The 24,419-nt window shown below is 42.0% G+C and overlaps 1 protein-coding gene across 1 annotated transcript in view; it reads right to left on the bottom strand.

Annotated features, from left to right (window-relative positions):
- LOC143960991 (adhesion G protein-coupled receptor E3-like) overlaps positions 1-24,419 on the bottom strand; it is a 256,924-nt gene that overhangs the window by 20,910 nt on the left and 211,595 nt on the right. The window contains exons 9-15 of the mRNA XM_077470083.1: positions 20,546-20,721; positions 13,388-13,552; positions 10,691-10,885; positions 8,869-9,104; positions 6,090-6,150; positions 2,903-2,994; positions 913-1,081 (exon numbers count right to left, since the gene is read on the bottom strand). Of these exons, the coding sequence (XP_077326209.1) occupies positions 913-1,081; positions 2,903-2,994; positions 6,090-6,150; positions 8,869-9,104; positions 10,691-10,885; positions 13,388-13,552; positions 20,546-20,721 (1,094 nt within the window). The remainder of the gene's footprint in view (positions 1-912; positions 1,082-2,902; positions 2,995-6,089; positions 6,151-8,868; positions 9,105-10,690; positions 10,886-13,387; positions 13,553-20,545; positions 20,722-24,419) is intronic.

Raw genomic sequence — 24,419 nt, 5'->3', positions numbered from 1 at the left:
TGAGGATTAGAAATTATACCCAGTCCAAATTACCTAACAACTAGCTTCCTGACACTAATACTCAAGAAGACAGTACACAGGTACTCACAGACCAGCGTGCACCCACAACACACAAGTACTAACAATCCACACATACACTACTCAGACAACACTCAGGTACTCACACTACACAGGTACTATGACCCTTGTTATAACCTCCTGTTTTAAACTCTGGTTTTTAACTCACCACTTTGACCAGTTCCCCTAACTCTGGTTTTTAACTCACCACTTTGACCAGTTCCACTAACTCTGGTTTTTAACTCACCACGTTGACCAGTTCCCCGAACTCTGGGTTTTAACTCACCACTTTGACCAGTTCTACTAACTCTGGTTTTTAACTCACCACTTTGACCAGTTCCACTTAGACAGAGTTCCCAGAGACTCAAGATGAGCAGGCTCACAATGAGTTCTACACAAAGTTATATAGACCTCAAGCACCTGTGCCCAATTAACCACTCCCCTTAATTAGTAGGCTGAAGGAAGTAAAGAAGAAGAAAAAAAAACCTATTTAAAGTGTCAGAAAAAGGTATTAAAAAGCTACAAGGAAAAGCCCCAAAAGAACCTAAAAATGCAACCCAGCAGTCACCAGCAGTCAAAAAGCAATACTTATTCACACTCCACTCAAGGCTCCACTGTTTAGCTTACAACCAGCAGTTTGGCAATTTCACATGAGTTCTACACAAAGTTATATAGACCTCAAGCACTTGTGTCCTATTAACCACTCCCCGTAATTAGTAGGCTGAAGGAAGTAAAGCAGAATGCTTTCATGCTTGACTCCATCCCGCAATGTCTGTTGGACAAAGCCATATTTGCCCAAACATAGCTGTAGAAAATGTTAGCTTTGCACTTCATGTTTTATTAATATAAGCATACCTGTTGATTGAGAAGACAGTGTACAATGAAGATGTATGCTCCCTGGAGGCTGTTACAGATAGTGAAGAGGTAGGAAAAGATCAGACCATGACGTCCAAACTGGAAGTAGCCAATACCCCAGGTACAGCCAAGGATAAAAAGCTGAGCAATGGCTTTGAAAGTCAGCAACCTGTAAGTAGGAGGGAAGGTTAGGTGGGAATATGACCTACAATCTTCCATACAGTTCAGAGATGGTGTGTATGAAGCACTGAGAAAGGCTGCTTATAGGAGTTTGCGCCCCCTTTATTTACTCCTCTTATTTCCAATGATTTCAAAAGCCTGTGCAGGCAGTTATAGTGGGTGATGGCAATTTCAAATATACCATATTATGTATATAAAGGTTTTAAAAATAAATTGAAACTGTTACCAGTTTTTTATATGTAGCCAGGTGCTTAGCTGGCCAGAAAGAAGCAACTACAGGGACGCCATTCTACAGTTGCTCCATGTGTTCACACAGGACTTCTATGTTGATCTAGCAAGTGCCATTCTGCTTCCATCCGCACAAATACTAGAGAGACTCTGATGCATAAAAGTGATGGATTTTGGGAAACTGAGTTCACTGAGGGACCTGAATATTGTAGCAGATGGGGAAGGACTTCATGTCCAAGGAGGGGGATAACAAGGGAGCAACCAGAGGTAGTTTTTGCTGGGAGGAATAAGAAAGGACAATCTCTTTCTGTGGAAGGACCAAGGCATTACAAGTCTCAGTAAAGGAGTAAAGGGAGTAAGGCAGTAAAAGGAGAGGGCCATCATCCTTGGGCCAGAGACTGTGACCTAGGCTATTGAGAGCCGGTCACACAGATAGGAGACTCACATTGCCTTGTGGATACTGCCAGAGAAGTCCCCTGTTGCCAAGCATCTGGGCGGGAGTTTGCTGTGCACACAGGACTGGTGAGTGGCTACTGGTTGGCTTAACACTACTGCTGCTAGCAGAGTGAGACCAATAGTCATTTCAGAACACTGTACCACTGCATGCAGACTTCTTAAAGGGATGGTTTCATGTGCACCGACACAAAAGTTGGGCTCCTCCATATATCCGGCAGAGGGTTGAGGGCAAGGAGCCTAATAATAACTGGGTGCTTTCATGGAGACTATAGGTCTTTTCCTAAGGGCAACTTTTGCAGAATGAATACAAAGGCTCATTGTTGACATTTAGTGATTGCGGCCAGTCAGGTCAATTGTTTAGCCAGTGCCTTAACATTGTTGGACACTGTTTACTGTTGCTGCCAATTGTGTGTTGTTAAAGCCTGGTGCTTTCTAACTGTTTATTAACAGCTTTTCCATCAATTGATTCACTGCTGCTTTGCAGCTGAAGTTTCAATTTATGCTGGATGATCCAATAGAATGAATAAGACTCATCCTGGTAGGTGACCCTCATGCTAGATCCCATATGGTAGATATATGTTGTAAGTGATCCAACATTTGTGCCAGTGCAAACCCTTAGCCCTTGTACACATGGTCGGACATTCTGACGGAAAATGTCTGATCGGACTGTGTTGTCGGATAATCCAACCGTGTGTGGGCTTCATCTGACTTTTTCCTTCGGAATGTCTGACCAACAAAGTTTGAGAGCTGGATATAAAAATTTTCCAACAACATGATCCGATCGGACTTTGTCCGATCGTTTGTAGAGAATTCTGGTCGGACAAAGTGCCACGCATACTCAGATCAAATTCCTAGACCAAAGCTTTTGGCTACTAGCCTGAACGTAGTCCTGTCGTAACTAAATAACGTCATCACGTTCTGAACAATCGGATTTTCCGACAACTTTGTCCAACCGCGTGTATGCAACACCAGTTTCGGACAAAATGAGACGGATTTTGTTGTCGGAATGTCCGACCATGTGTACAGGGGCTTAGATATGTCACGTGTCCTGGATGGAGTCAACCTCTAAACCCAGGATAACAAATTCATCAATCATTCAGACAATTTTGTTTCACCATCTACTTACCGGGTGTTCTTCAGAGTGGACACATTTGTATTTACAGATGCCAGCCTCTTTCTCAGGAGATGAACAGTGAAGACCAACAGAACTGTGTTTGTCTATTTAAGATAAAGTTAATAACATAAATATGACAAGATATACTGAGAGATCATAAGTCTATACTGCTATGATTTAATCGTTTCTCATCCTCAATATTAAAAAGACTCTGAAGTTGCATGTTATTAAATACTAATAACCATCATTAGTAGCATTCACGGCTTTCTTTAGTGTTCACTAAGTAACTGGTAAAGGAGCAATTACACTTACAAGACAGCTGTAAATAACTTAGTGAGAACATGGCTGATTGTAAGCAAATGAACCATTGCCAAAATGATGTCAACTACATTTTTTTTTATTTTTGGCTTGTCTTTTTTTTTGGGGCATAAATCACTAGAATAGAGGGCAATGACGATTGAAGTGCAAATGATGAGGGGGAAAGAAAAATTCAATGCTTCTTCCAAAGAATACAGTAGGAATAAGGCAGAATTATATTGTAAGGGCAGTGGCGTAACTAGAACCTTCAGGGCCCCGATGCAAGAAACCACGAAGGGCCCCCCTGAACCCCAGCCAGGGCCCTTCCCTCCGAGTCCGGTGGTGGAACTCCAGGGCATGGTCACAGGTATGACCTTTGTGAGCCCTGTAGCTCCACCACTGGCATCAGTAGTTTTTATTAAATTTTTAGGTGCCCCATTTGGGGACTTTCCCTAGGCAGGATGAAGTCCCCGTCCCCAGAAGAGATGAGGTCCTTTTCTCCAGGGCAGATGAAGTTACTGTCCCCAGGTGAGAAGGGGTCCCTGTCCCCAGGGGAGATGGGGGTCACTGTCCCCATGTGAGAAGGGTCCCCTGTCCCTGGGGGAGATGGAGGGGGTATGTAATGGTGTGTGGGGGATGGGGTCCTCTCACTCACCATGACCAAGCTGTAGACCGCGCACACATCCATGTTGGCACATCCATGTTGGCCTGGGTTCCATCCAGTGTGCAGGACGGGCGATCAGTATATCTCCCAGAAAGAGCTTTCATCATCTGTGTATGACGGGGGAGGAGGGGGGCTGGCAGATAAGCCTGCAGTGTCCTCCGGGGGGCTCTCATAGGGCTGAACTGCATCTGTGTGCTTAAAGTTTGTTTACCCGGGAGAATGCAGTGCAGAGTGGGCTGGACTCGGGGGGGGGGGGGGGCGGGACTCTGGCTGGGGAGAACAAACATCGGACTGAGCGGCAATGCATGGAGCAGGAGAGGGGTACTCTGAGGAGCCGGCCGAGGACACAGGTCATCCGGGGAATGCACAACTAAAGAGCAGCGAGTGCGATAGTCGAGCATGGAGCTCTGCTAGTCACCCTCCACCTCCAGCCACCCGTGTGCATGGTGCACTGGTACCCCTAGCTGCCTATGCTGCTGCATGGGCCCCCTGCATCACAGTGCCCAGTTGCGGTCACGACTGCTGCACCCCTATAGTTACGCCCCTGTGTAAGTGTCTCCTCAAATGGGTAAAGAAGCATGGGTATGGAGTTCCTGCCCTAAGAGCAGAAGACCTCTCCTAGAACCATACATGCCTTTGTAAACACAACCCAGCACCATTAAAGGACAATATATCATCAGTAGCTAAGGACATCTACCTACAATGGTATAGTCCAGTATATGATTTTCTCTTGCATCCACTCATCAGAAACCTTAAAGTAGAACAAAACTTTTTTACTTTTTTTATTTTGGATAGAGCAAGTGAGGGTTGTAACCCCTGTCAGATTTTTTTCAACACCAGTATCCTATTGCTGAGATTTCCCTTCACTTCCTGTCCCATAGCCAAACAGGAAGTGAGAGGAAATCCATGCAAATTAAGGGAATTACTTGGGGACCCCCAGGTTACCATAAATAGTGTCCCCATTGGAAGATTTCACCTCTATTACTTTTCGGGGGACAACCCAAAATGTGGGATTTTCTTTTACTTTCACTTTCAATGATAATGGTAAACAGGACAAATAGAGAGGGGGGAATCTCCTTAACCTCCCTGGCAGTATGATTATTTCTGATTTTAGGTGCTGAAAGCAGTACAATTATTTTGCATGGAAATTTGGCGTTTTATATTGCAGGCATGCAATTCTTAGGAATAGATTTCTTAAATCTGTTCAAACCAGAGTCTAGTAGACATCCCAGGTATGATAAAGTTTATAATATAATAAATAACTATAAATAATGATAACAAATAATAATAAAAATTATTCAATAATATAATCAAATCCAAAAACACAGAAATTTATTCATTTGTAGAATTGTCGCTGTCATTAGATTTAGTGTTTGATGACGGATCTCCCCACAAATAACTATCGCTCAATTCTGCAAGTGATTCTAATTTATTATCGCTGTTTTCTAGCTGGTCTAAAATCACTTTTGACATAAAGGGACACTTTTTGGTTGCTATGGACAATCTCCAAATTCCAGGCAGAAAAAACTGTATTTATGATATAAAAGTGCACGCAGGGCACTGGACAGACCACTAAGGACAAAGGGGATGTTTATTTTTTTATACAGTACTGTAATCTGTAAGATTACAGTATACTGTATGTGTTTTGTGTTTTTACTTTTTTGAATTTGGCGCCGATCTCCGCTCCCGTGCGTCGTAACGTCGCAGGGAACGGAGCTCGGCGGCACTCAGGCACTGTGTGAATCGAGCGGAGGACGGCTCGTACACACATCGCAGGATCCAGGGGACAAAGTAAGTAAGTCTCCCTGTATCCTGCAATGCGATCCCGAGTCTAGCTCGGGATTACCGCTCGTGGTACTGAAATTCCACCCCGAGCCAGACTCGGGAAAAACCGCCAAGCAGGTTAATGGGGGCACATAGAGCAATAAAAACTGATAGGTGTTCTAATTCCTCTCTACTCTATCCAAAACTAAATAAAAGTTTTGCTTTTAGTTAGAATTGAGGCAATCTTGAAAAAAGTAGCACATTCAAGTGAAATTGTATGTTGTTGATAACATATTTTTTTTAGGCATGTACAAAGTATCCTGTTGTTTTTTTTTTTTTTCTTTTAATTATCATGTTTTAATCAGCCTTTACTTGCTGCTGATCAAGAAAAATACTACTAGGTGTTAAAAGGCAACTGTCTCAGAATATATGGCAACTACAAATGGTAAAAGGTGCACAGGCTTTTATACTTACAATGATAAAAACAAAGACTGGACCAAGGAAACTCCAAACAATGTCAAGACTGAGCCAGCAACTAGATTGCAGAGAGGAGACTGTTCAGATATACTGTAAAGTGAACTATGTGGACATTAAAAAACAATACAGTACAATTCACACAAAAAAGAAACAATTGAAGAGATACTCTATTAAACCAAAATGGTAATAAACATAGAATACAGTTTAAAAGTGGAACTTCACTCTCCCAATCAACATTGATTATTTTTAATCCTCATGCTGCATGCATTAGTTTACAGATAGAAAAATACAGTATCTCACAAAAGTGATTACAACCCTCACATTTTTGTAAATATTTTATTATATCTTTTCATGTGACAACACTAAGGAAATTCCACTTTGCTACAATGTAAAGTAGTGAGTGTACAGCTTGTATAACAGTGTAAATTTGCTGTCCCCTCAAAATAAGTCAACACACAGTCATTAATGTCTAAACCGCTGGCAACAAAAGTGAGTACACCCCTAAGTGAAGATGTCCAAATTGGACCCAAAGTGTCAATATTTTGTGTGGCCACCATTATTTTCCAGTACTGCCTTAACCCTCTTTGGCATGGAGTTCACCAGAGCTTCACAGGCTGCCACTGGAGTCCTCTTCCACTCCTCTATGATGACATCACAGATCTGGTGGATGTTAGAGACCTTGCTCTCCTCCACCTTCCGTTTAAGGATACCCCGCAGATGCTCAATAGGGTTTAGATCTGGAGACATGCTTAGCCAATCCATCACCTTTACCCTCAGCTTCTTTAGCAAGGCAGTGGTCATTTGGAGGTGTGTTTGGGGTCATTATGTTGGAATACTGCCCTGCAGCCCAGTCTCCGAAGGGAGGGGATCGTGCTCTTCTTTAGTATGTCACAGTACATGTTGGCATTCATGGTTCCCTCAATGAACTGTAACTCCCCAGTGCCGGTAGCACTCATGCAGCCCCAGACCATGACACTTTCATCACCATGCTTGACTGTAGCCAAGACACACTTGTCTTTGTTCTCCTCACCTGGTTGCCGTCACACACGCTTGACACCATCTGAGCCAAAAAAGTTTATATGTCTCATCGGACCACAGAACATGGTTCCAGTAATCCATGTCCTTAGTCTGCTTGTCTTCAGCAAACTGTTTGTGGCTTTCTTGTGCATCATCTTTAGTAGAGACTTTCTTCTGGGATGACAGCCATGCAGGCCAATTTGATGCAGTGTGCGGTGTATGGTCTGAGCACTGACAGGCCCCTTCAACCTCTGCAGCAATGCTGGCAGCACTCATACATCTATTTCCCAAAGACAAGCTTTGGATATAACACTGAGCATGTGCACTCAACTTCTTCGGTCAACCATGGTCTTTTCTGAGTGAAACCTGTCCTTTTGAACTGCTGCAGCTCAGTTTTAGGGTCTTGGCAATCATATTATAGTCTAGGTTATCTTTATGTAGAGCAACAATTTTTTTCTCAGACCCTCAGAGAGTTCTTTGCCATGAGATGCCATGTTGAACTTCCAGTGACCAGTATGAGAGAGTGAGAGCAATAACACCAAATTTAACACACTCGCTCCCCAGTTACACCTGACAGCTTGTAACACTAATGAGTCAGATGACACTGGGGAGGGAAATGGCTAATTGGGCCCAATTTGGAAATTTTCACTTAGGAGTGTACTCACTTTTGTTGCCAGTGGTTTAGACATTAATGGCTGTGTGTTGAGTTATTTTGAGGGAACGGCAAATATACAGTGTTATACAAGCTGTACACTCACTAGTTTACATTGTAGCAAAGTGTCATTTCTTCAGTGTTGTCACATCAAAAGATATAATAATATATTTACAAAAGTGTGAGGTGTGTACTCACTTTTGTGAGATACAGTATAGCATATTTACTTGTTTTAAACTTTTTGTTTTACATTTGTTCAGTTACTTCCTGGATTCTTGCCTAGGAAAATGATGTCATACATCCCAGGAGTCTTCAGGAGAAAGGAGAGGAAGAGGGATTTTCTTAGCTAAGCACACTCTCCTGTATGGATCGCAGGAAATAAATGCTACATGAATCATCTGCCCCCAAGATGGTTATGACCAGAAATGCTAGGAGGTGTTTTTCAAAGTAATTTTTCAGCAAAATGAAGCATGGAGACATGAATGGATGGGACAGTTTGCTTTGAATACTAAAAATGAATTAAACAGTGTTTTTGGTTTGTGGTGCTCAGGTGCAGAGGAGATCTGCTTTAACCTATTTACGGAAATGCATACTGTACTTTGCACATGTTTACAAAAGTTTTGTTATTTTCACACCACCTATGGTGTGGGGTTAAAATACTTTGATCAGACACACCCATAAAAAAATCTAATTATATCCCATTGTCTTTTTCAACCCTGTGTTGGTCCCTACATTGAAAACCCCAGCTGATTCAGGGAAAGCAAAAGTCCTTTCTGTTCCATAAAAAGTTGATCTTCCTAGGGCTCCAGTGGCTCCAGTGGAGGGGGAGCATGGGAAAGGTAAATCACATTTTCCTATGGTGCATGCTTTGCAGCAAGTCTGTAATTTTGCCCATTATAAGCAAAGTACGAGCTCACTTTGAAATCACAGCTTTCTGGTATTTATTTCCTTAGCAATTCAGCTGCTGATTCTTAATATCTGTGGGGATACCAGGATCAAGATTTAGTTGGCAGCTCTGCTCAGTATGTCTTGGTCCTACTGACAGGTGAAAAAAAATTCAATATCATAGTTCCCATATATTCTGTAGAAGAGAAGACTAAAACTTACTACAAGTCTGTCCCGTAGTGATATGGACGAACAGCTGCTGAAATCCCCACAATCACAGATGGGATACCACACCCCAGAAGACACATAACTGGAAAGTTTGATTTTCGGGAAGCCATATAATTGACAGCCCTCAGGTTTCGGACAGTCATGAAGAGCAGAAAACTTTCAATAGACATCCAGCAGAAAGCACAGAGGAACGAGAATTGGAGTGAACCAGCAATGATAGCACACACAATCTGAGGATGAATAGAGAAAAAAACAAATGGGCTCAGTGACTTTCTAGCACACCCCTCTGAATGAGACCTTCGTTATTTAGCAGGAATTATGTAAGTTATTGTGTTTATGTGTGCAAATACGGATTTTAGTGGGGTTTGTTTTTGCGCAAAAATCACGGGGCCTTAAAAACCAGTAGCACCTTCTTTTTGTTCTACTGGTCATATGCTTTCAGAAAATATATGGTTTGAGGGGTGTTTTACAAACTCTGAAAGCTGTAAGTAAAAAATTAAAACCTCCAGATTTTTTTAGAAATTTTTGGGTACGTTTGTTTTTCACCATTTTGCAAAAAATTCTATTTTATATTTACAAATATTTGTTATTTATTAACTCAACACAGTGTTTATATTTAGTAGGAGTTTTGTAAAATTTGCTGTTTTTTTTATCTTCTAATAATGGTTTTAGTGTATTTTTTGCTGCAGGGCCTAAAAAATCAGTAGCACCTTCTTTTTAGTCAAGAGGTCATATGCTTTCAGAAAATATATGTTTTTTTTTTGGGGGGGGGGGGGGGGTGTTTAACAAATTCTGAAAGCTGTAAATGAAAACCTTCAGATTTTAGGAAAATTTTGGATATTCAAATTTTTGCGTAGGTTCGACTTTTACAATTTTGCAAAAAGGCACAAGGTAAAAATGACAAATATTTGTTATTTATTACCTCCATACAGGTTAAGCTTTTATATTTAGTAGGAATTTAGCAGGAGTTTTGTAAAATTAGCTGTGTTTGTATCTGCTAATAATGGTTTTAGTGTAATTTTAGCGAAAATATTGTTTTGCTAAACATTTGCCCAAATACCACGGGGGCTAAAAAAATCAGTAGCAGCTTCTTTTTATTCTAGGTCATACGCTTTCAGAAAATATATGGTTATGGAGTCTTTCACAAATTCTGAAAGCTGTAAGGGAAAAATTAAAACCTTCAGATTTTTTGAGAAATTTGGATATTTACACTTTTGCATTTGTTAGATTTTCACCATTTTGCAAAAAAGCGCAATTTAAAAGTTACAAATATTTGTTATTTATTAACTCAATACAGGTAAAGCTTTTATATTTCAAATGAATTTTGTAACATTTGCTTTGTTTTTATCTGCTAATAATGGTTTCATTGGATTGTTAGCAAAAATATTGTTTTGATTAACATTTGCGCAAATATCATGGGACCTTAAAAATCAGTAGCACCTTCTTTTTATTCTTCTGGTCATGTATTTTCAGAAAATATATGATGGGGGGGGGGGGTCTTTTACAAACACAGAGCTATAAGTGAAAAATAAAAAAGCAAAGGAAAAATTGCAAAAATGGTCTGGCCAGCTGAGTTTGACAGTGGAGCACAGGGCCTGGCAAGGAAAGGGTTAAATCAATGAAAACCCTTCATCCAGCATAGGAAATAGCCTAATAAAATGTTTTGCCCCATTTGCACAGAGTGAATGTACTGCACTTGTTATGCACTTAACTTAGTTAATTTCTATTAAATGTTTTTATACATACACCCCAATGTGTTTAAGTCTGATTTAACACTTTGCGATTCTTGAATATGGTTGTACATGCAGCCAGTTACCTTAATCGTAGTTTGATGGATTCCCACCAGAAACAAAAGTTGTCCCAGGAAGAGACATCCACAGAGAGCTGTTAGGATGGAGGTGTGAGCGCTCCTCAGACTCCGACACAGGATGAATGTAAGGAGACACAGAGACAGGCAAAGAAGAGACACACACAGGCCAATGTAGGAGAGAAGGTTAACAGTAAAATCGTCCTGTAAAAATAGAAACGTGAAGTGATTATCTAATAAATAACTGAAAATGTAACCTGTGGTTCCTTCCTATCCCCCTCCCTTCTATACTTTCACTTACACTCACCGGCCGCTTTAACAGGTACACCTGTTCAATTGCTTGCTAACACAAATTAATAATCAACCAATCACATGGCAGCAACTCAATGCATTTAGGCATCTAGACGTGGTGAAGACGAATTGATGAAGTTCAAACCGAGCATCAGAATGGGGAAGAAATGGGATTTAAGTGACTTTGAATGTGGCATTATTGTTGATGCCAGACGGGCTGGTCTGAGTGTTTCAAAAACTGCTGATCTCCTGGGATTTTTTACAGACAACCATCTCTACAGTTTACAAAGAATGGTCCGAAACATAGAAAATATCCAGAGAGCGACTGTTGTGTGGTCAAAAATGCCTTGTTGATGTCAGAGGAAAATGGGCAGCAGTAATGCAAATAACCATCCGTTACAACCAAGGTATGCAGAATACCATCTCTAAATGCACAACACATTGAATATTGAAGATGATGGGCTACAGTAGTCGCAGTCACAATAAAAATCGCAGATCACTGCCATTACTAGTAAAAAAAATATTAATAAAAATGCCATAAAACGAACCCCTATTTTGTAGACACTATAACTTTTGCGCAAACCAATCAGTAAACGCTTACTGTGTTTTTTCTTTTACCAAAAATATGTAGAAGAATATGTATCGGCCTAAACTGAGGAAAAAAAATGTTTTTTTATATATTTTTTGGGGATAGTTATTATAGCAGAAAGTAAAAAATAATGTGTTTTTTTCAAAATTGGCGCTCTATTTTTGTTTATAGCGCAAAAAATAAAAACCGCAGAGGTAATCAAATACCACCAAAAGAAAGCTCTATTTGTGGGAAAACAAAATAACATCAATTTTGTTTGAGAGCCCCTTCGCACGACCGCAAAATTGTCAGTTAAAGCGACGCAGTGCCGAATCGCAAAATGTGCTCTGGTCTTTGGTCAGCCAAATGGCCCGGGGCTTAAGTGGTTAATGGTTTGTGAGGTGATAATGGAATAACTTTACCCTCAGTCACAAGCCTACAAGGTGTTGTCTAAAGCCACGTACACACGATCAAACAATCCGGTGGAAAAATCCGGTGGACTCAAGTCCGGCGGACTATAATCCGCCCGTGTGTGGGCTCCGGCGGACTTTTTTTTACCCAAAAGTCCGGCGGACTAAAAGTAGTTTTGCACCTAAATATGTCTGCATTTCGGCGGACAATACGGCCATGTGTGTGCTAGTCTGGCGGACAATACGGTGTGTATGTGCTAGTCCACCGCACTTTTGAAATGAACAGACTTTTCCCGCCCGTAAAAAAGTCCGCTCATTTTGAGCGTGGCTCCAGGTAGCCAGGACCAGCGAATGAGGCGTCGTTGGCCCCGTCACCTGGTATGGAGTTAAAGGGGAAGCCCTACGCCGAAAAAACGGCGTGGGGGTCCCCCTCTAGGTCCATATCAGACCCTTATCCGAGCACGCTACCCGGCCGGTCAGGAAAGGGGGTGGGGACGAGTGAGCGTACCAGGCCACGTGCCTTCAACACCTCCACTATCTTCTGCTAGCTCTTTTACTAGTGGAGGAGCCCGGCTTTCTTCTTCGTTGCCGCCCCGGGGGTCTTCTTCCGACTTTGGGGGTCTTGTCCCCCTCTTCGGTTCTTCTTGCCGGGCCTCCGCGCCTTCTTCTAGCTCTTTTACAAGAGCTGGCCTGGTCTTCTGTCGCCGCTGTCGCTGTTGCCGTCAGAAGACCGGGCCACCACTTGTAAAAGAGCTAGAAGAAAGCGCGGAGGCCCGGCAAGAAGAACCCGAAGAAGGGGACAAGACCCCCGAAGAGGGGATAAGACCCCCAAAGTCGGAAGAAGACCCTTGGGCGGCGACGAAGAAGAAAGCCAGGCTAGTAAAAGAACTAGCAGAAAATAGCGGAGGAGTCTGGCGAGAAGACCCCCCAAGACGGAAGACCCCCAGAGCAGTGCAATAAAGTATTTTTAAACCTTGTGTGTTGTGTTTTTTTTTTAGTTTTTTGATACACGGAGGAAATTTTTTTTTGCCTTTGCTCCGTGTGTGTGGGTGAGTCCATTCATTTCAAAAGTACGGCGTATAATCCGGCGGACTCCGCCGGACCCCTTCCGCCAGACCTAGTCCGCCGCAAAAGTACTGTGTGTGGGCAAGTAGCTCGTTCGGAAAGTCCGGCGGACAGTCTGACAGTTTGTCCGCCAGACTAAGTCTGCCGGATAGTCTGATACGTGTGTATGCGTCATTAGACTCATTAGCAGCTAGGTGTTAATTCAGATCTGCAGGCCAAAGTTGTCTATTCAGATTCTAAATTTTGAGCATTTGGCCATACCACTGAACATTGGATCATGAGCATATTTATGATATTATCCTCTCTCTGCCTATGTTTAATGTTATATAAAACTATAATAGTTTAATCAACATTCTTATTTGTTGAAATCACCTGTATTTCATGCGGTGCCATGAGGAGTGCAAAGCTGGAGAGATGGGTACAGGTGCAGTTGGTGTGTTTGTTATCAGATTGTCCTGTCTCACATCCTTCTTTCGACCAGTTATTCTTTTCAGGGTCCCAAAATACACAGACAAACTCATGTAAGGGGCTTATTGGCTGCAATGGAAAGATGTATACATTTCAGTAACTCTGCAATGCCACTCATCTATACCTCCCAAATGTGTCTTTTTTGGAATTGTGAGCCTGGCAAAGTTATGCAAGCCTTCTCCCTTCTACCACATATAAAATAAAGAGTCAGACAGAGCAATCAGTTGCAATGGTCAAATAGGAATGATCTGTATGTCTTCACCCCGTTGTGCCTTTGATTTTTGATTTTTTGATGGAAGTGGTAAATAGTTATAAAGGCTTAGGTTTTGAACTACAAATCTACTATGGAGAGGACCTGATTTAAGCAGGTATTGGATAGAAATCAACCAATCTGATTCATATACTAAGCCCTGGTTCACATTGCTGCGACTTATCGCGGAACTTGTGACACAATAAGTCACATGACAAGTCAAAATCCATTTATTTCACTAGGTGCCGTCTTAATCAATGCAACTGAAGTCACAGCAAAAAAAAAAAAAGGTTCCTACATTACTTTTGTAAGACTTTGGTGCAACTTAAGTGCCATAGACTGCAATGTTAAATCAGAAAAGTCACAAGGAAATCGCAAACAAGGAAGTTGCACAATTTTGGCGTCACAGCAGTGTGAACCGAGCCTGATTAATCATTATGGGGTAATATAAAATGAAAATGTTTCCTTTCAAAAACATGATTTACAAGTAGTAACATAATCTCTCTGTAAATATAAACCTGAACTTCAGATAAACAGATATATTCACAGATGAAATACATATATATAAGCTGTTTTACTTGCCAAAGGATTTGTAATTAATATGTACCCCATACTCATTCACTTGGGGGAGGGGGCCAGGATCTGTGGGTTGCAGTAAGCTCCCTGCCCACAGGCCAGGGTTATGGGGAGGAGGCCCTTGTCCCCTTGCACACAGTGGCCTCTTACCTCATTTTCTGGGGCCCCCTGCTGGTGCTTCTGCCTTCCGAGTGCCCCCATAGCAAACTGTTTGCAATGGGGGCACTCATGCAGGCACTCATGCATCTATTGACTAGCACAGCATGGCTCATCCCCCTCACAGGATTTCATTGACAGTAGCAGGAGCCAATGGAACCTGTTGCTGCATTTGAATCCTGCAAGAAGAGTGAGGAAAAACAGCGCTGCTGCCCCCCTGGCTCAGGTAAATATAAGGGGTACTTGGGGGGTCTGAACAGGAGAGGTTTTTTCCTTAATGTAGAGAATGCATAAAGGTTAAAAAAAAAAACTTAAAGTGATTGTAAAGTCTCTTTTTTTTTTTTTAAACAAAATGTTATACTTACCAGCTCTGTGCAGTTGGTTTTGTACAGAACAGCCTGCATCCTATTCTCGGGTCCCTCTTTGCTGCTACAGGCCCCTCCCTCCTATCAAGTGCCCCTTCAGCCAACAAAATAGGAAGAAAAGTGGTGGCAGCACCAGCAAAGTCATTGCAATGACTAAGCACAGGTGTGTGAAACACGTCTGCTGAAACCACAAGAATGGAGCGTGCTTATTTATCATGTTCCTGATTTTTTATGCAACTTCAATAAACTATAATTTTTCTATGCTGGTGGTGCCGCCACTTTTCTTCCTATTTTGCTCTATATATCTTGGTTGCGGACCAAGACTGGCTTTTTGTCACAGCAAGGGGAGATCTCACTTGCAACCTTTGTCCTAAAATCCCTCAGCCAGCAGCTCTCTATGAGGGCACGCAAGCCGAGTCAGAGTTCGGTGTATCTATTCAGACATGGAGCCCCAGCCTGACCCCGACCCCCTCTCTCCCCTGATTGGCTGAATGAAAGCCATGGGAGCCAATCGCGCCACTGCTGTGTCTTAGCCAATTGGGAGGAGTGTCCCAGACAGCTTAGACACTCGTGGACATCGCTGGAGAGAGAAGGGGCTCAGGTAAGTCATTTGAGGTTGCTGGGGTGGGATTGAGAGGGGGCTGCTACACACAGAAAGTTTTTTTACCCTTAATGCATAGAGGGCATTAAGATAAAAACCTTCTGCTTTACAACCTCTTTAAGCCTTTACAACAATTTTATTCATTTTAAAGTGAATGTAAAGCCACTTTGTTTACTTAATAGAACCCTCTATGTTCATTCATTCATTGGTGCTCACGTGACTGCCTACCTCTCCCCTCCCCCTGTCTTAAAACTACAATGGGAGGGACTGAGAATTCCCTGCTGACGTCAGCTGGGAGGAGGGAAGGAGAGGAGGAGAGCGGCAGGTGGTCACGTGAGTGAAATAAGGTATAAAGCTACATCTTTTTTGTATATAACATACGATGGGTACATAACTTAACTACTTAACAACCGGCCCATAGCCGAATGATGGCTAGAGGGCAGCGGTTGCTTAACTCTGGGAGGACGTACTATAATGTCCTCCCAGAATTCCGCTCTAGCGCGCCCCCTGGGCCGCGCACTTGAGCGCATTCGGGACCGCCGGGTTCATTGCGGCCACTTACCACGTGATTGCTCCGTCAATTGACGCCGGTTCCTCTCTCCCCTCTGTGTACCAATCGGTACAGTGAGAGGGGAGAGATCAGTGTCAGCATCGCTGAGGGCTGGATCTGCAGTGCCCACAGCACTGCTCACTGACAATTAACTCTGCAATTCCCTGCCAATACACTGCAATACCCAGCAATGCCCTGCCAATACTCTGCAATTCCCTGCCAATACTCTGCAATGCCCAACAATGCCCTGCCAATACTTTGCAATACCCAGCAATACTCTGCAATAGCTTGCAATACCCTGGCAATACTCTGCCATAAACTACCATACCCAGCAATACCCAGCCATACTTGGCTGATACCCTGCAATACCCAGCCATACTCTGCAATACCCAGCCATACTCTGGGATACCCTGCAATACCCAGCCATACCTGGTGATACTCTGCAATACCCAGCCATACCTGGTGATACTCTGCAATACCCAGCAATACACGGCCATGTTCACCCAAACTTGGTGATACCCTGCAATACCCAGCCATACTCGGTGATACCCTGCAGTACTCGGTGATACCCAGCCATGCTCGGCCATGCTCAGCCATGCTTGGCTGTACTCGGCCTCTGTATGTGACCAGGCTGTGGAAGTCTCACACATGTGGTATTGCTGTACTCAGGAGGAGTAGAAGAATCTATTTTGAGGTATCATTTTTGGTATGTACATGCTATGTGTTAGAAATATTGTATAAATGGACAACTTTGTGTTAAAAAAACAAATTCATTTTAACCACTACCCGCTCGCTGGCCATCATATGACATCCTTGACTTTGTGGGGGGATATCTGAATGATGGGTGCAGCTATAGGCATCATTCAGATATCAGCTTTTTCAGCTGGCGATTTTCTACAACATAAGAACGATCATAGTGGCTGTTCCACTGCTTGATCGTTGTTACAGGAGGCGAGAGGGAATGTCCCCCCCACCTCCTGCCGCCCTCTGGTGATTCTACCGATTCGCAAATACGATTGAAGCCAGAATCATTTTTTTTTTTTTTATTTCAGGCTTCCCAGTCTAGAGGTGAGATGTAGGGTCTTATTGACCCCATATCTCACTGTAAAGAGGACCTGTCATGCCATAATCCTATTACAAGGGATGTTTACATTCCTTGTAATAGGAATAAAAGTGATCAAAAAATTTATTTTTGGGGAAAAAGTGTCAAACTAAAAGAAATAAAGTAAAATGATCAATAAAAAAAAAAATATTTAAAGCGCCCCTGTTCCCGTGAGCTCACATGCTAAAGCAAATGCATACGTAAGTCCCGCTCACATATGTTCAAACCACACATGTGAGGTATCGCTGCGAACGTTAGAGCAAGAGCAATAATTTTGGCCCCAGACCTCCTCTGTAATGCAAAACATGTAACCAGTAAACATTTTTAAACGTCGCCTATGGGGATTTTTAAATAGCGACGTTTGGCGCCATTCCACAAGCGCGTGCAATTTTGAAGGGTGACATTTTAGGTATCTATTTACTCAGCGTAACTTCATCTTTCACATTATGCAAAAACATTGGGCTAATTTATCCTGTTTTTTTTTTTTAAAGCACAAAACTGTTTTTTTCCAAAAAAAGCATTCGAAAAATTGCTGCGCAAATACCATGTAAGATAAAAAGTTGCAACGACCACCATTGTATTCTCTAGGGTCTTTGCTTAAAAAACATGTATAATGTTTTGGGGTTCTATGTAATTTTCTAGCAAATAAATGATGATTTTTACACGTAGGAGAGAAATGTCAGAATTGTCCTGGGTGCTCCAGAATGCCTGATGGTTCTCCCTGCATGTTGGGCCTCTGTATGTGGCCACACTGTGTAAATGTCTCACACATGTGATATTGCCATACTCGGTAGTAATAGCAGAATGTGTTTTGGGGTGTAATTTGTGGTAAGCATATGCTGTGCGTGAGAAACCTGATAATATGACAATTTTGTGGAGAAAAAAGGAAAAAAAAAATCTTGATTTTGCCAGGAATTGTGGGAAAAAATGACAACTTCAAAAAACTCATCATGCCTCTTACTAAATACCTTGGAATGTCTTCTTTCCACAAAGGGGTCAATTGGGGGGTATTTATACTTTTCTAGCATGTTAGGGACTCAAGAAATGAGATAGGCCGTCAGTACTTCAGGTGTGATCAATTTTCAGATATTGGCACCATAGCTTGTGGACTCTATAACTTTCACAAATACCAAATAATATCCACTAATTTGTACTTATTTTTACCAAAGATATGTAGTAGGATACATTTTGGCCAAAATTTATGAAGAAAAAATACTAATCTGCTAAATTTTATAACAGAAGCAAAGAAAAATTCATTTTTTTTTTTTACAGATTTTTTTTTCTTTTTTCTGTTATAGTACAAAAAAATAAAAAACCCAGCGGTGATTAAATACCACCAAACGAAATCTCTATTTGTGTGAAAAAAAGACAAAAATTTCATATGGGTACAGTGTTGCATGACTGAGTAATTGTTATTCAAAATGTGAGAGCACCGAAAGCTGAAAATTGGTCTGGTTATTAAGGGGGTTTAAGTGCCCAGTGGTCAAGTGGTTAATGGAACATAGGGGATTCTAATAATAAAACGCAGTCATTTTAGCAGAAAGGGGAGGGGGCGGAGCAAATTGGCAGAGACTAGCTGACAGGCAGGGTGGGAGGGGGAGAGAGGACAGAGGAGAGACATGATGGAGGCACGTAAACTGACCACAGTGTCAGGGCTTAGCAGCCATGATAAGCATGGTCAGTTTACAGAGTGGAGGGCAGCACCAGGCAGGATCAAACATGTATTTTAGATGACAGAAAGGGACAAATTATACAGAACAAGCATTGTGCTGTTATTCATGCTTAAAATGAACAGGACCATTTTTTTCCTAGGGTTGCAGCCACTTTAAGAGTACGCTTGTATTTTAAACTTCAAGTATACTCTGGTCAGAGATATCTGGCTTATAAGATGTGCTTCAATTTATGGCTGTAAAAACATCCCAAGTGTCACCTTCTTAACTGTCAATCATAGGTAGGGGCTGTCCCTCTTTTGGAACCAAATCCCTCTTTCCTCCTTACTTGTCACTCTTGTTTGGTCCTATATATTCTGTAGAGCGCCATAAATAAAATGTAATTACCAAAAGTGTTATACTGCACTAAGCCTATCATTCTACCTCTAAATTATTGTAGTCATGGTCTTAAAAAGCCAATATAAAGGAAAAAAAGTAGTAGCGGGTTTAAGTTTCACATTTCTGGAGGCCATTCAAACCTGAATTCACAAATAGCAGACAAATGTTTTTCAGCATCAGAGTTCAACAGTTGACTTGACTTTAACCCTGCTCTGTTGTGATTATACACTTACCAGTAGACAAAAATTTAAATAAATGAAAAAAGTGTATGTGTGTGTGCATACTTTAAAAAAATATATTTGTATACTATTATTGTATCAGACAATTACAGTTTTAAACAGAGGTACACTTCTATCCACAGACAGCAGATGGAACCATTTTGCTCTAGAGATCGCATAATCAAGAATCACTGGTAATCCTAAATGTAACAACAGAACTTTACCCATAACAACTTGATAAAAAATAATGTTCTTTAGCAAGGAACATACATTAAACATTAATAATTATGCTGCCAAAAATAGTGTGTGCTTTAAATTGCCTCCTGTACTGTTCCTGTTTCCTCTTAATGGAGGCTGCAATTTTGCTGAAGCCCAGAGGCCCTGAGCAGCAGTAAATCTTTACGCTGTAAGCAGTTTTGCCTCTAGTGGTTCTAATTTTTCGACAGCTTCACATGTGCAGAGTAGGGTGAGGCAGTGTATTACTGCATTTTAAACAGTATATACACTATTGATTTACATTTAGGCCGCGTACACACGCGGGGACTGTTCGCCCAACTTTGTTCGTCAAACAGTTTGAGCGGACAGTCCGCTCAAAATTAGCATGGACGGACTTGACCACACACGACGAACGAACAGTCCGCTGAAACTTGCGCGATGATGTGAACGGCACGTACGACGGGACGAAAAATACGACGTCCAATACACTGCAATGCAACCTTCGCCGTGTAAATCCTTTCTGAGCATGCGCGGAACTTAGTTTGACGAACAAGCCTACACACGGGCGGACTGTCCGCTCAAACCAAGTTTCAGCGGACAGTTTTACGGAAATTCCGAAAAACTTTGTTCGTCAGACTTTCCGCTGAAACTGTCCGCTGAAGCCCACACACGAGCGGACTGTCCGCCGAAACACTGTTCAGCGGACAAAGTTGGGCGAACAGTCCGCCCGTGTGTACGCGGCCTTACAGTTATATCTGCAGAAGGGGGCAGCATGAAGTGATCTAGAAAGACTTCATTTTTTATTACAGTAAGTTCTTGAATTTGTGTGGACTAAAGATGCCTATGACATCTGGGTTTAATCAAAATGCTGTAGGCAGGAAGAGGTTTATAATATGTTTTCTGCAGATTAATTCTTCATAGTCCACTTAAATAAGAGCATGGTAGGGTTGTGTTGACTGTTTTTATGTTAAAATACTGACCTGCAGATGGGAAAGTCTGAAGATGACAGGGGAACTCAGATGTTTACTGTTAGGGTTTGTGATGGTTCCAGTCACCACTTGTGAGTTGATCACCGTCTGGTCATCCCATTCAGGAACTTGCGGAGTGAATATTATACTTTCATTAAACCTTTTGTAGGTAATAAAAACAGCACCTCCTGGATACAAAAAGAAATTATATTTCTGAAATATAAATGAAATATATAGCATAGTTCAGGACCATAGCTGCTGCCATCTTGGCTTTTGTACAGAACCCACATTTTGTAAAGCAGTCACTCTGACATACACTATATATTGTGAAAAGTATTGGAATGCCTGCCTGTCCGTAGAGTTTAATATTGAGTTGGCCCACCCTTTACAGCTATAACAGCTTCAACTCTTCTGGGAAGGCCGTGCACAGGGTTTAGGAGTGTGTCTATGGGAATGTTTGACCATTCTTCCACAAGCGCATTTGTGAGGTCAGGCACTGATGTTGAATGAGAAGGCCTGGCTGGCAGTCTCCACTCTAATTTATCCCAAAGGTGTCCTATCAGGTTGAAAGGCAGGTCAATCAAGTTCCTCCACCCCAAACTCACTTGTCCATTTCTTTATGGATCTTGCTTTGTGCACTGGTGTGCAGTCATGTTGGAACAGGAAGGGGTCATCCCCAAACTGTTCCCACAAAGGTGGGAGCATGAAATTGTCCAAAATGTCTTGGTATGCTGATACCTTAAGAGTTCCTTTCACAGAAAGCCAAGCCCAACCCCTAAAAAAAACAACCTCACACCATAATCCCGCCCCCCCCCCCCCCCACCAAATGATTTGGACCACTGCACAAAGCAAGGTCCATAAAGACATGGATGAGCGAGCTTGGGGTGGAGAAACTTGACTGGCCTGATTTCAACCTTATAGGACACCTTTGGGATAAATTAGAGTGGCGACTGCCAGCCAGGCCTTCTCTCCAACATCAGTGCCTGACCTCACAAATGTGCTTCTGGAAGAATGTTCAAACATTCCCATAGACACACTCCTAAACCTTGTGGACAAGCCTTCCCAGAAGGGTTGTAGCTGTTATAGCTGCAAAGGGTGGGCCAACTCAATACTGAACCCTACGGACTAAGACTGGGATGCCATTAAAGTTCATTGGCATGTAAAGGCAGGTGTCCCAATACTTCTGATAATATAGTGTATATCTTTTATTTTGACCCAAGGCTTATGACATGAGTACAGCACCCCTGATGTACAATATTTGTTGCTAGGGAGTTATTATCCTCTGTTACAGGCTGATATAGGTCACAGACTGAAAAATACAGATGACGCACAAAATAAACATTTCATTCATTTCTGTATGATTATTTGTATTGTGTTATCTGAGCCAGAATGATTCTTCAGTTTGAACAGGGAAACTCTGTTGCTTTGGGTCACTGTGTTTGTCTTTTTTTGTTTAAGTTTATGATTTAAACTGATGTTTTATATATGCTTTGTTTCCTATGTAAAACATAATACAGGGTGTACCCATAACAAAGGATACCCAGAGCACTATGGGTTTTTCTCCTTTAGAGGAACACTGTCTTTTAATGGATCAGGGAGGGGGAGGAATGTCAGCCCTGACTTATTAAAGTGTTATTAAACCCAGGACCCTGCATTCACTATATCTTGTCTCCCACAGTACACAGAACATGGAAATGCAATCGTTTTAGTAAATATAAACTGCAAAATACCTTTTCTCATCACAGTATATAGAAGTCCTGTGACTTTTATCAGTGTCTGATTAAAGCTGGTAGGAGGCATTTTCATTCTCCCCTGATTGTCCTATGAGGCTGCAGGACCCCTGACCCTCTGTCTGAACAGTGCTGATTGGCTCTGTGCTGATCACACACACCCTCCCAAGACAAAAAAATCCCTCTGGCAATGCACAACAAACTGAACATGTGCAGCTTGCCCCCAAGGCTCTGTTCTATCAGGAAATAGTTTGGGGAGAAGAAAGGATCAAACAGCCTGTTTACATAATGCGCAGGATTAACCCCTTAAATTCCACAGTGAGTATAACAAACATGCTTTACTCCATATACAGACTGATTTTACTGTTTCAGGTTTAGTAACACTTTAAAGTGATACTAAAGTCTTATTTTTTTAATTTAAAAATAATTAACGTTATACTCACTCTGTGTAATGTTTTTTCACAGAGCAGCCCAGATCCTCCTCTTCTTGGGTACCTCTTTGGTGCTTCTGGCCCCTCCCCCATGCTGAGTGCCCCCACAGGAAGCAGCTTGCTATGGGGGCACCAGAGCCAAGCCGCAGTTCTATGTGTCCACTCAGACACAGAGCCGTGGGCCAGCTCCACTCCTTCTCTTTCCTCAGTGGCTCACTGACTTTGATTGACAGCAGCAGGAGCCACTGGCCCTCTGCTGCTGTCTCAGCCAATCAGGAGGGAGAGTGCCAGCCAGCCGAGTCTCTCGTGCAACATTGCTAGATAGATACATAATAGGGGGGCTGCTGCATACAGAAGGTTATTTATCTTAATGCATAGAATGCATTAAGATAAAAAAAAAACCTCCTGCCTTTAGAACCACTTTAACCACTTCAGCCCCCGGAAGATTTGGCTGCTCAATGACCAGGCCATTTTTTGTGATACTGCACTTCGTCAATTTAACTAACAATTGCGCGGTTGTGCAATGCTGTACCCAAACAAAATGTACGCCCTTTTTATCCCACAAATATAGATTTCTTTTGGCGGTATTTGATCATCTCTGCGTTTTTTATTTGTTGCGCTATAAACAAAAAAATTAGCAAAATTTTTCAAAAAAACACAATGGGGGTTATTTACGAAAGGCAAATCCACTTTGCACAGCAAGTGCACTTGGAAGTGCAGTCACTCTATATCTAAGGGGTAGATCTGAAATGAGTGGAAGCTCTGCTGATTTTATCATCCAATCATGTGTAAGCTAAAATTTTGTTTTTTATTTTCCTTGCATGTCCCTCTCGGATCTACAGCAACTTTATTTCCAAGTGCACTTTCAAGTGTACTTGTAGTGCAAAGTGGATTTTCCTTTAGTAAACAACCCCCAATATCTTGTTCTTTTGCTATAATAAATATCCCGTTTTTTTTTTTTTTTTTATGATTTTTTTCCCTCAGTTTAGGCCGATATGTATTCTTCTACATATTTTTGGTAATAAAAACTGCAATAAGCCTATATTAATTGGTTTGCGCAAAAGTTATAGCGTCTACAAAATAGGGGATAGTTTTATGGCATTTATACTATTATTTTATTTTTTTACTAGTGATTTTTATTGGGACTGCAACATCACTTTTGACACATTTTGGGACCATTGACAATTATACAGCGACCAGTGCTATAAAAATGCACTGATTACTGTGTAATGTCACTGGCAGGGAAGGGGTTAACACTAGGGTGGCGATCAAGGGGTTAACTGTGTTCCCTAGTGTGTGTTCTAACTGTAGGGGGATGGGAGTGACTGGAGGAAATGACAGATCGTGATTCCTAGCTAGTAGGAACTCATGATCTGCCTCTCCTCACAGAACAGAGATTTGTGTGTTTAAACACACACACACGTCTCTGTTCTGACTCTTGTACCCGCGATCACACGTGGCCTGCGGTTATCACGATGGCTGACCACGCGCATTGGTACCCTCGCAGTGGAGCGGGCGCACATGCCTGCTACCCTGCTTAAAGGGACTGACGTATAGCAACAAAGGTTCAAGTGTTCGTGCCAACCTGCTGCAGTATAATGGCGGCGGCTGGTCGGAAAGCGGATAAGTTGTATAATGGAGAAGCTGATTTACTTGGCATCTTGTGGTTTGTGATGGGAGGTGCCTAGAAGTTCTCTAGCTCTCTAGTTCTAAGAATCATTTTTG

The sequence above is a fragment of the Lithobates pipiens genome, unplaced genomic scaffold, assembly GCF_037356315.1.
Source record: "Lithobates pipiens isolate NorthernLeopardFrog02 unplaced genomic scaffold, aLitPip1_a1.2 Scaffold_8, whole genome shotgun sequence".
Lineage (NCBI taxonomy): Eukaryota > Metazoa > Chordata > Amphibia > Anura > Ranidae > Lithobates > Lithobates pipiens.
This window is presented reverse-complemented; position numbering and strand designations above follow the sequence as displayed.